The sequence below is a fragment of the Triticum aestivum genome, chromosome 3A, assembly GCF_018294505.1.
Source record: "Triticum aestivum cultivar Chinese Spring chromosome 3A, IWGSC CS RefSeq v2.1, whole genome shotgun sequence".
NCBI lineage: Eukaryota > Viridiplantae > Streptophyta > Magnoliopsida > Poales > Poaceae > Triticum > Triticum aestivum.
Genome location: NC_057800.1, coordinates 522,004,720 through 522,016,589, shown reverse-complemented (window position 1 = coordinate 522,016,589; position 11,870 = coordinate 522,004,720). Strand labels below are relative to the sequence as shown.

The window sequence follows — 11,870 nt, the reverse complement described above, 5'->3', positions numbered from 1 at the left end:
GGACTGGAGTATCACCAATGAACTAGCCATGGACATGGATGCGTGGAAACTAGCTGCCCATGTGCTAGAATCATGAGTTGATTGCGAGATTTTATAGGTTTCAGCTCTAGCCTACCCCAACTTGTTTGAGACTAAAGGCTTTCTTGTTGTTGTTATTTGATAATCACTTATTTGGTAAGAACTTATTGTATTGCCAAAGAAAAGATAATTTTATTTGGGAAGTCAAGAAAAGACGAGTGGGAAGAGGGAATGTTAGACGAAGGACGAGATGGCCACTTGGTGGTCTTTTCTCCCGCTTTCTTTTTATGTGCATGTGCACGAAGACTTCCTGGCTGTTATCGACAAGGTCAAGCCGGCTTCGGTAGGGGGTGGCAACAACGGCGTGCCAGTGGCTCGGTCTGGTGGCACTAGCGGTCCTTCGTTGGTCTCAAAATCTCGATCTAATTTTTATTATGTTTGAGATGCTTTGTACTTCTGGTGAGGTTTTATAGGAGTAATATATCTTATGCTTTTCACAAAAAAAAACTTATCTCAACTAGGTTCATAGTTAAAAAAACAAACCTAAATGTTTTTGTGGGTGAAAAAAACAACAACAAAAACACAAGCCTTGGTTGTACCAGAAAGAGAGTCAAGCTAGTGACCGCGATGAAAATATAAATATATTGAGCAGCGTGCCATATGCTACAGTTGCGCGAAAATTGGGGTATTATGATTATAGTTTTAGCTAGTAATTATATGAATTTATTTTTCAAAATTATTTATCAATAACCGGATCTACCGGTGCCTCCAGGAAAGAAATATTGATTGAGAAAGAAAAGATTGGTTGTCTAGCAAGGCCTTGTATAATGCAATGTACTTAGGGGAGGTGGTTGAAGCTTTTTTTTTAAACACCGGTGCTTGTTTGTACAAGGTTTCTTAAGCGTCTTTTTTGTAAAAATAGACATTGATGCTTAAAAAAATCGATTTATTTTTCTGAGCACCTACCTAAACACCTGGCGTTGTATAAGGTCTAATGTGACTACATCCTACATGAGTTAAACAATTTGATCATGTGTTTTATGGTTTTGACTGAAGTTAAATCGTTATGGTTTTATTAGTTCTAATGGCGTGCAGAGCGTATGTCTCTAAAATGAACTTGCGTGTCTTGAAGGCACTATGACAAATGAGATGGATGATTCTATATTATTTTGAAATTATTATTCCAAAACGTTTGTATGTTACTTCCTCCATTCCAAAATATAGTGCGCCCGCACTTCCCGAGGTCCAACTGTGACCATAAATTTAATCAACGAGACCAACTGCGGCGGGAGAAAAAAATATATAATTGAAAACTTCTTTGGAATACGAATTCACTGATATAATTTTTGCTCCCGCCGCAATCGGTCTTAATAGTTAAATTTACGGTCAAAGTTGAAGCACGGAGATAGAGGAAGCACTACATTGTGGAATGGAGGGAGTAGTTTAATTAATTTTTCTGGCTGTTCGATTTGTGGACGATTCCTTGCGATGGGGCTATGGGGTCCCACCCCCTATGCCTCCTGAACTCAAAAGTGGAGGCAGTGAAGTTGCCAAGTCAGCCTAGACAGACATAAACAATGTTTTCAATCTCCACGTCAATTTTTTATTTTGACAAATCCTCTCCCTATCACGGCTGATACCCCTGTACCACCACCACCAGTTCGTTCTAGGTTCTCAACCAGGAGCCTAGGGCCCACACCTTTTTTGCTGAAGTCTGAAGCATGAGTAATTGAATATATAACTCCTTCATTATCCAACTTTCTCAAGGAAATGGAGGGAGTACAAGATGTGAAGTGCAAAGTACAAAATACCACCTTTCTTCGGGTCAAAATACCACTAGTTAGGAAAGACACCGTGATAAGATGTGAAGTACAAAGTTACTACATAATTAGAGGACAATTATACAAGATCGTCATATCTACAAAGATCATGAAACGTACATGAATTATTCCTTGCGTGTCCGCTTGGTGTGAATACGGTTGACCCCAGTTTCGATTATTCACTCGTGAAGTTTGCATGCTTCCACTATTTGATATGCTCGACGACTTTCAAACCCGAGCGTCCTCAGAAGAATACCAGTTGTACAGACTCCCCCGACCTCCGTGGCCTGGAGCAACGGAGAGTCCCGCTCTACTAGCTTATATGTGCAACATTATCACCTTGAAAAGACTTATTTGCATCACGTAACCTGAATCCTTGAGAAGTTAGGGCGCCTACTTCGTTGTCAGAAAAGCCTTGTAAGCTCACCCGCAAATTATTTTCAAAAAAAGAGCTCACCCGCAAATAAAAGCACTGTAAGCTACTGGCAGCCATAAAAATGAAGAAGTCGAGAGAGAAAATTTGATGATGGCTTGCATTTGAGTATCATTTTTATTTTCGATCAACCAGGCTCACCTCAAGAAATATATTTTTTACCCAAAAAAAAGAGAGTGGGAGTTTACTGCACCACGGACATTTTGAGAAATGCCGACGTAGCTGAGGGTATCCACGCAAATACAAACATCAGCAAGGTCAGCTTCGTGAAGAAGAACGGTGGAGAAAAATCGCGGGAGAAGTGTGGTTGAGAAAAACCGTAATAACGCAGGCTGCCAGGAAAACGCAGCAAAACAGAGCAAGCAAAGCCCCACGGCCACCGGATCCAGCCGGCCTTCTCCTCGCTCCTCCCCTCCCTCCCTCGCACCGAAGCGCGATCGAGCATCCTCTACCCGATGGCTCCTCTCCTGTCTCCGCCGCTGCTCGCCGACCTGGTGGCCAAGGCCCATTCCTCCTCCACGGCCGTCCGCTGTTCCGGCAGTGTCCGGCGATGGGCAGTCGCGGGGCTGGCCGGCGCCGGGAGGAGGGACCGCCACCGGAGACGGAGGACGTGGGGGAGGAGGGGCTTCAGGGTGTCCGCGGTGGCGACGGAGCCCCGCAGCCCGGAGGGGAGCGCCGCCGAAGATTACTACGCCGTTCTTGGCGTCGTAAGTTCTTCAGCGTCTGACCACTCGTTCGCACTCTTGTGGGAAAACAATCGTCTTTCCCCTGCTAGGCTGCTACTGAGCTGATAATAATTCCTCCATGTTTTCAGATGCCGGACGCAACACCGCAGCAGATCAAGAAAGCGTACTACAATTGCATGAAGGCGTGCCATCCAGATCTCAGTGGGAACGACCCTGACGTGACCAACTTCTGCATGTTCATCAACGAGGTTTACACGGTAAAATTCCCGAGAAATGAAAACCGTACGCTCTTTTCTTCAGGGGACACGAACAATTTGCGTTGCAATCTAATCGATGAAGTTAATAACATGAGCAAGGGATGAACAGGTACTTACCGACCCCGTCCAGCGAGCCGTGTATGACGAGATCAATGGCTTTACTGCAACAGCAACCAACCCCTTCTTGGATGATGCACCCAGGGATCATGTGTTTGTCGACGAGTTTAGCTGCATAGGTACTACTACCACTGATGGCTATAACCTGGTCAGGAGCTACTGTTAGATTATCTAAACTGGGTTCTGATTTAAGTTCTGCTCACGTCTGTGCAGGTTGTAAAAACTGTGCTAATGTGTGCTCCAAGGTTTTCGAAATTGAGGAGGATTATGGGCGTGCAAGAGTTTACAATCAATCAGGCAATGAAGAGCTAATTCAAGAAGCCATTGACAGTTGGTGAGCCCCATGTCTGCATTATTTCATTTGTACCTGTCCACTGCCGTAACAAATCTACTGAATGTGTATGCTGCCATTTGTGCCAAACAGTATGAGTGGGTTTTCCATTGGGGGAGTTTGTGACTACTGATAGTAATGCTCATAAACCTCTAAACTCTGTGTATCCAGTCCGGTTGACTGCATCCACTGGACTTCAGCAGCACAAGTTACACTCCTCGAGGATGAAATGCGCAGAGTCGAGAGAGTGAATGTAAGGAATTTCTGCAGTTAGTTAATATGCAATCACTCTGCTGTTTTCTACTGTATCATACTAGATTCAGATTACCCTACCTTGTAATATCATATGATCTGCTTCCCATTTGAGCAGGTTGCATTGATGCTTTCTGGGATGGGGAGTTCATTTGATGTGTTCCGGATGGTAATATCTTTACCCATGTAAATTACATTTTTCTCCCCTAACTTTCTCTGTGTGGAGGCCGGGGGGTATCCTCCTTTTCGAAAAAAAAGCCCTTCCTCGCGTGATGATGGATGGGCTCTATGCAATGCAATTCATTATAAAAATTAATGTGCATATTTCTAAATACGTCCACCTTCTGAAGTTGTTATTACAGACTCTATGCAGTTTAAACCACAGTTCATGTAGTAGGTCTTTTTTTAGCGACGAAATTTATGTAGGTCTTAACATGTTCTATTTATCTTTCCTGCTGTCAGGCAAGTACGCGCTGGGAGAAAAGACAAGCACAAGTCTTGGTATAATTCTCTGTTCCATACATGGCTTTCTTTATATATGCGTATGAAAATCCAGTTTAGGAGGATCATAAACTTCTGATTTTCCACATATCAACTGCATGTGTCTTGTGCTGAACCTCTGCGTAATGTCCTGCAGAATAAGGTGCGGATGCGGATGAGCCAAGATGATGCTAACAAGGGCAGTTCATGGAGTGATATATGGGGGTCACCAACAAGATACCAAAAGAATGGTAAAACTAGCATGTTTTCAATTCGTCGGATCATTTGGGATCCCATCCTTTGCCTATCTGTGTTCTAATACTCCTGCTGACATGTGAAACAGATGAGGACACAAAGGAGAGAGTGAAGCGAGCGGCTGCGGCGGCAAGGAGGTGGCGAGAATACTCGAGGAAAGGTGCAGACAGGCCTCCAACATTCAAACTTCCAGAGGCAGCGTCCAACCAGGAGTGAGAAGAGAACACGGTCGTTACACATCAAATGTGTGGTTTTATGAAGCGTTAGTTAACCCTCCATGTATAGCCTAATTATTTGAGGAGAGCTGCATAGCATTTGCTCTCCCGCCCTCGATTCGACGTGTTAGCAATGTCTGTAAATCATGTTCTAGAGCTGGCTGATGCCGATCTGTAAATCACCCATAGGATGCAGATTCCAGATGTAAAACAAGTGTACAATAAGCAGTGCCCCCTGGCTCCTCCCACAACCTCGTCGGTGTGTGCAAACGTAAAGAAACTCCAAGTGGAATTGTGCAGACTCTCAATTGGCAGATTGAAATGCGCAGCTCAGAGGAGATATCATGTGAAACTTAGAAGCTACAGGCGAGATGTCTTTATTTCAGATATACTAGTATGTGAAGCAAACAACGGGAACATCGTACCAAATTGCAAGATTTTGAACTGATGGAGGGCCTTCATCTGACGGAGCAAGCAACGGCATGAGCCCACGACCTGAGATGAGCCTTCATGGCCACACCATCGCTGACGGGCGAGCACCGTGGCGGTGCCGCGACGACGAGCGTCCGCCGCCACTGCTCCTCCTGCCATGTCTCGATGCGCTCTTGAAGCGCCCTGCTTCCCGGATCCGCTCTTCTCGCTCCCAGCGTCACCTCGCCGTCGACGCATTTGGGATGCTGATCTTGATTCCTGGGCGGCTTCAGCTCTTCCGAGTGCTGCTTGAAGCGCGGCCGCCGGTGAAGGACGCTGGAGTGGAACCAGAGCGAGTCTAGGCTTGCAAAGATCTCGTCGCCCTCCATTTCTTCTAGGAGTAGCTTCTTGTTGCTATTGCTACAGGCGGCCGGGGCGAAGTGGAATTTGGAGACGACGGGATTTTGGGGCTTGGTGTTTGGCCATGTCTGAAGTTTGGAGTGGGGGAGAGCTTTAACTTCGTCCGGCCGGGTGTAACGGCTCGGTGCTTCTGGTCAGTGATGACCGAAAAGTCTACCTTTTGCACAGGTCAGCTTGCTTTCCGCTGGGGATGATGGGCTCGGACGAGCCACTGGCCGCTGGACCCTTTTCAGCTGCCGACCACACCTAGTTTTTGTCTTTATGGCGAATGACACGCCTACTATATTTAGTAGGATTCGAGAAATGGACGCGAATTTGATGAACATAGTTTCATGCGCATCTCTTATAAATAGTAAATTAAAAAAACTAAAAAGTTAAAAAAAATGATTTTTATGTAATATGCATAGTCAATTGTTTTTTTTGAAAGATCCAGCAAATGCTGGCTTTTCATTGATTATAGCAGGAAGCAGCGGAAGAACAAACAGGGGGTGAAGATCCGAGGATCAAGTGCGTAAGGTTGGCCACAGGCGGCCGAAAAACCCTAGGACAAGCAAAAAATTTCTCTTAAGGTGGTTCCCCGAATGGGCTCTCGATGCACGTTGCTCCTGTGATCCTCAGAGCTCGATGCCGTCTCGGATGCGCCTGATAATTTCTCGCACGCTCGGAAGGCTGTGTTGAAAAGTGCAGTTGTTTCTTTCTTGCCAAATCTCCCAGCATGCCAGCAGCAGGATTGACCGCGCACCGTGCCGCCGTGGTGGATCAGTGCGCGCCAAGATGTTCTGGATGATCGTGCTGGAGTTTCCGCGGCTCCAGCAGCTCACATGGGAGAGCGCGGAGCAGCCGTGCCATTGTCCGATCGCGCTCCATACGTTCCTGGACTCCGGGCAGTTCCAGAACAGGTGGCCCAAGGAATCGAGGCTTCTGACGCAGAGTTGGCAGAAGTAGCTGTTCGGCCAGCCCCGTCTCTGTAATCTGTCATTGCACCAGAGCTTGTCCCGCAATAGTAGCCATGAAAAAAAATGATCTTCCCCGGCGCCCAGGCTTTCCAGATCAATTGATCGAAGTTGGTCGCCGTCCTACCCTGAAACTGTGCTTGGTATGCAGACCTGGCCGAGTACGTCCCCGAGCTCGAGAGCTTCCAGGTGAGTTCGTCCGGCACTCCTGGTCGAAGAGGCTGCGTCGATCGCTGTAGCTCGCAGTGCAAAGCCAGGACGTCCTCGAGGAGGTGCTGGTTTTGTCCGTGGGCAAAGTCGCGGATCAAGGTGTCGTTGCTCACTGCGTCGTGGACTGATATGTGCTTGCGTCGAGAGTGGATGAAGAGCCTAGGGAAGCGCTGCGAGAGACTTCCATGTCCGAGCCACGGGGAGAGCTAGAAGGATGCCCGCGTCCCGTCTCCGATCGTCACCTTCGTCGAGGCCGAGAAGAGTGCCATGTCCGCATCATCACATGGCAGTGCAGAGCCCACCCAGGGCCTTTCTGGGTGGTACTAGGCGATCCAAAGCCAACGCAGACAGAGCGCTCTGCCGAAGCGCTGCAGGTCGGGGATGCCTAGGCCTCCCTGCTCCGTTGGGACACACACTGTCAGCCAGTTGACCTTGCAACTGGCACCAGTGATCTCTTCATCTTGGCGCCAAAGGAAGCGCCGCCTGCACTTGTCGACCTCCCTGAGGATCCTCTTTGGGACACGGAGGATGGTGAGCGCGAAGGTTGGCATGGCGCTCAACACGCAGCGGACGAGCGCTCGGCGTCCCGCCATCGGCAGCAGCTTGCCCTTCCATCCCGCTAATCTCGCCTTGATTCTATCGATGATAAACTGGAGGTGAACGAGGCGTAGACGGCCCGTGGTGACCGGGAGGCCTAGATACCTAATGGGGAAGGGGGCGACAAAGCTCGCAAAACCCTGCAGCACCTCCCCAATGTTGACGTTTTCGCATCGGATGAGGGAGACCGTGGATTTTGGCTGGGTTGATGCGGAGCCCGGTTGCTTTTCCGAAGTCACCTAGAATGCGCAGCAGGGAGTCGACCTCGTCGCGGCTAGGGTTTAAGAAGATGACGGCGTCGTCAGCATATAGGCTCACCCGTAGCGCAAGATCACGTCCAGGGAGGCGGGGGAGGAGTTGCTGATCCACAGCCGTGGCGATGAGGTGATGCAACGGATCGATGGCTAGGATGAAGAGGAAGGGGGACAGCGGGTCGCCCTGTCGCAACCCCCGCAGGTGGAGAATCTTTGGGCCTGCCGTGCCGTTGAGGGAGATCGAAGATGAAGCAGTGGCGAGAAGACGCGCGACCCAGTCCCGCCAGCACGCGCTAAACCCTAGTTTCTGAAGCAGTTCGAGGAGACACTCCCAGGACACGATGTCGAATGCTTTCGCTATGTCCAGCTTCAATAGAAGACACGGTGTTTTGCGGCGATGCAGGGCCCGGACGGAGTTTTGCACATAGAGGAAGCTGCCATGGATGCACTTTGTCTTGAGGAATGCCGTCTGCGCGGGCGAGATGATTGAGCCGATGACGGAGGCAAGCCTAATGGAGAGGACCTTGGAGATGAGCTTCGCGATTGAATGGATCAGGCTGATGGGCCTGTAGTCTGCGATCTCTGTCGCCCCGTCCTTCTTTGGCAGCAGGATGATCGCCGCATTGTTGATCACGGACATATCGCGCCCCGCGAGGTTGTAGAACTGATGGAAGGCTGCCATGATGTCGTCCTTGATGATGGGCCAACAGGAGCGGAAGAAGGAGTCGTTGAAGCCGTCTGGCCTTGGGGAATTTTCTTGTGGAGACTTGCAAATCGCTGCCCACACCTCCTCCTCGGTGAACGGGGTGTCGAGGCCCGGCCGCGGGCAAGGTTGGCAGGTGGACGGCGTCCCAGTTGTTGGTGCAGCTACGCGGCGTCGCCGTCCCCAAGGTGGAGTTGAAGTGCTCATGGATGATCTGCTCCTTGTCGCCATGAGAGATGGCGATGGCGTCACCGCTGCGGAGGGCGTGGATGAAGTTCTTCTGACGCCTGGAGTTGATTTTGGCCTGGAAAAACACCATCTTGGCGTCGCCCGCACGTAGCCAGGTGACACGCGATGCCTGCCATTTGCGGGCTCTGTTGATCGCAGCGAGGCCGAGGATGCGCATCTTAAGCTGTTTCCGTAGCTGCAGTTCTTCGCTCGATAGCTGCATGCGCTCCTGGGCAATGTCAAAGCGCAGGATGATCTCATTTGCCATGTGCATCTAAAGCCTTGTCTCACTGAAGAAACCCTTCGCCCAAATCTTCAGGTCTTTTGCCGTTCTAGCCAGCTTGGTGTTGAGACGCTGGAAGGCGCAGCTGGAGGCGACCGGTCGGTTCCACGCGCATTGGACCGTCACATGGAAGCGAGGAAAGCACGGCCAGAAGGATTCAAAGTGAAAACGGGCCACGCGACGGGGTGAAGAAGCTTCAGACAACAGCAAGGGGCAGTGGTCAGAGCATGATGTTGAAGCGGCATGGAGGAGATATGACGGGAACATGGAGCTCCAGGCCATATTGCAGAAAAATTTGTCTATGCTAACTAGGGCTGGTGTCGTCCGCTCATTGCTCCAAGTGAATTTTCTGTTTTTGCACTTGATCTCTTTCAGTCCTGCCGCGTCGATTGCAACTCTGAATTTGCCCATGATTCTGCGGTTTATGTTGCTGTTGTTCTTGTCTCGGGCCTCATAGATCAAGTTGAAGTCGCCATTGATGAGCCAGGGGGCGTTTGTTGGCGGTGCAACTCGGGCTAGCTCGGCCAGGAACTCATCTTTCCTCCCATCGTCGACGGGTCTGTACACCGTCGTCATCCAAAAGGATGAAGTTGTTGCCGCTAGGGTGATTTTGGCCGTGATGGAGAAACGGCCAATGGCGCTGGATTACATGTCTACCCGGCTCTTGTCCCAGAAGATCGCGACGCCACCACGAGTGCCAATCGTCGGGAGGACGACGCAATCGGCGAGCCTGCACCCGCCAACCTCTCTAACTAACGATCTACTCCACTTGTCGATCTTAGTCTCTTGCAGGCAGAGAAGGGCCAGCTTGTGTGTTTCTGCCGTCTCGCACACTACGGCTTGTCGGGCCGGCGAGTTGAGCCCTCGGACGTTCCAGCACATGATTTGGTAGTTTGTGTCAATCACGGGGAAACGGGTTATAGCTCCGACGACTAAGACTACTAGAAAGCAAACACAAGTACACCACCATCGGTCCAGAGGATCGCCGGCGGCCATCAATAGGCCCCAAATTCCGCCGACGATCAGCTATGCCCCTGCTACGAGAGCACCTTAGACTGTTACAACACATGGAGAAACCTATCTCTACCCACCCGCACTCTGAGCGTCGCTGGACGCTAAAACTACTAATGAAATCTAACATGGGGAAGCATTAGTCCTGAGCGGCCTATCCGTCTTGTCCGTGCATGCCCGCGGCTATCTTGAGGGCCGCGGCGTCGAGGTTGGTGAGCTTGGCAATGGTCTTGATGTCAGAGTCAGAGAACGGCTCGTCGAAACGGCGGATCAGTGCCTCTGCAGCCTTGGTCGTCATGGTCTCCTACGGTCCCAGGATGCCCAGGCCGTGCACGATGCGTAGCGTGGCCCTCTGGCTGATCGGGACGCTGGATGGGTTGGCCGCCTGACGAGCACTCTGGCGGGACGGCGGTGCTGCAGGCCTGGAGCATGCCGGCGTCTTGGCGCGAGCTGGGGCCTTCCCCAGCACGGATGGCACGGGGGTGGTGAATAGCTGGCCCGGCGGGGCGCCGCTACCACCATCTTCAGAGATCTGCATGTGGCACACTTGGGAGGTGACCGCGCCGAGCTGCAGGGAGTGCGTTGTGGTCGCTCCAGGGGTGTGTTGGGCGAGGGAGAGGGCCGGGCCATCGAGCACGCGGCCAGTCCCCTCTCCATCGGCCGGGCCATCGAGCGCTAGTTTCAGATCCCCGCGCACCTTCTCCGCGTCATGAAGAAATCATATCCGTAGTAATCTGGACAAAAAATCATATGTTATATTCGCGTATGAAGTTTCACGAAAAAATCATATCCGTAGCTATCTGGACAAAAATGACAAAATCAAAGCTATAATAAAAAAACATTGTTTGATGAATAATATGATCTCAGATGTATTGTTTTCACCAAGAATACCATGAGTGTCAATACATCACGAAACTTCACAGGTCGACTAAGTTTTATGTCCCGAAATTCATAATTTTACATATTTTTCTAAAAAAAATTCAAATTTACTATTCATATGGGTGCATGTGGAACCATGTTCATCCTTGTATTTTCGAATAAAAATCCACTTTACAACTCTAAACTTGCCACTCGGCTTAAGATTGGAGGTAATATCACTCGGAGTCATAGAACTTGCGTGGCATACATAGTTTGGTGGTAGAACTTTGAAAACACGATTCTGTCATCACCTAACTTGACTTAAGCGTGCAAATACGATCACAGATGCGTATGCAGGTGTATCCGTGTGTATGGCCCACCTGTCAGTGAGTGACTGCCAATGCATTTTTGCATAAAACACCCAATTTTCTGTTCACGATACGAACACGGAATTTAAGACAAATATCCGAGGCAGGCCTCGAAACCAACACCCACCGTTAGACTGGTCATAGTGGGGAGTAACTTATACTAGTGTCATATGCATGACACTAGTCTAAGTTACTATCTACATAATGCAAAGTAACATAATAATAGTATCATGGATAGCTTCATTTATTAACTTGTAGACTCATCTTGTCTCGGGAAGCGCTATGTTATAGTAATATATTATGTTACCACCTCTCATTAACTATTTGTCACATAAGCAAAATTTTCTTGGAGTACGCTATGTTACTACCTAAGTTACTCCCATTATGACTAGCCTTAGAACATGTGCTGGTATAACCCCCCCACCCTCGTTCAATGAGAAGAATCCAATAGGATAACAAAGCTATATGTATTAGGCGAGGATGCATGTGGAGCTTAAATGGGCTGCAGATAATGTATCTGTACTCCATTTTGCTCATGTTCATTTTTTTCTAGAAATTTATAGATAGTATTTAAATTATAATCCCAGTAATAAAAAATAAAGTTTAAATATTGATGTAGTAAAAATACTGTAAACACAGATGAAATAACTTAGTTTTTAAATTATTAATGTACTATTTTAAAAATATTGACATACTTACAATTATATTAC

The 11,870-nt window shown here is 48.9% G+C and overlaps 2 protein-coding genes across 2 annotated transcripts; one reads left to right on the top strand and one right to left on the bottom strand.

Annotated features, from left to right (window-relative positions):
* The first annotated feature begins 2,609 nt into the window (after window positions 1–2,609).
* Window positions 2,610–5,119, top strand: LOC123061996 (chaperone protein dnaJ C76, chloroplastic). The gene is made up of 9 exons (XM_044485290.1): window positions 2,610–2,978; window positions 3,086–3,214; window positions 3,324–3,450; window positions 3,545–3,665; window positions 3,834–3,915; window positions 4,033–4,083; window positions 4,377–4,415; window positions 4,552–4,645; window positions 4,738–5,119. Exons 1-9 carry the CDS (start codon window positions 2,727–2,729, stop codon window positions 4,863–4,865), a joined length of 1,023 nt encoding a protein of 340 aa, XP_044341225.1. The 5' UTR covers window positions 2,610–2,726; the 3' UTR covers window positions 4,866–5,119.
* Window positions 5,120–5,206: 87 nt separating this feature from the next.
* LOC123061997 (uncharacterized) lies at window positions 5,207–5,812 on the bottom strand. Its single transcript, XM_044485291.1, has one exon. It carries the CDS (start codon window positions 5,662–5,664, stop codon window positions 5,323–5,325), a length of 342 nt encoding a protein of 113 aa, XP_044341226.1. The 5' UTR covers window positions 5,665–5,812; the 3' UTR covers window positions 5,207–5,322.
* Window positions 5,813–11,870: the final 6,058 nt, after the last annotated feature.

Bases quoted from the DNA above. Each gene is read 5' to 3' on its own strand.
- LOC123061996 (XM_044485290.1), top strand. From the start codon at position 2,727: ATGGCTCCTCTCCTGTCTCCGCCGCTGCTCGCCGACCTGGTGGCCAAG. The intron at 3,215-3,323 runs GTAAAATTCCCG...AGGGATGAACAG, and splicing joins TCATCAACGAGGTTTACACG to GTACTTACCGACCCCGTCCA. The intron at 3,666-3,833 runs GTGAGCCCCATG...CTGTGTATCCAG, and splicing joins CAAGAAGCCATTGACAGTTG to TCCGGTTGACTGCATCCACT.
- LOC123061997 (XM_044485291.1), bottom strand. From the start codon at position 5,664: ATGGAGGGCGACGAGATCTTTGCAAGCCTAGACTCGCTCTGGTTCCAC.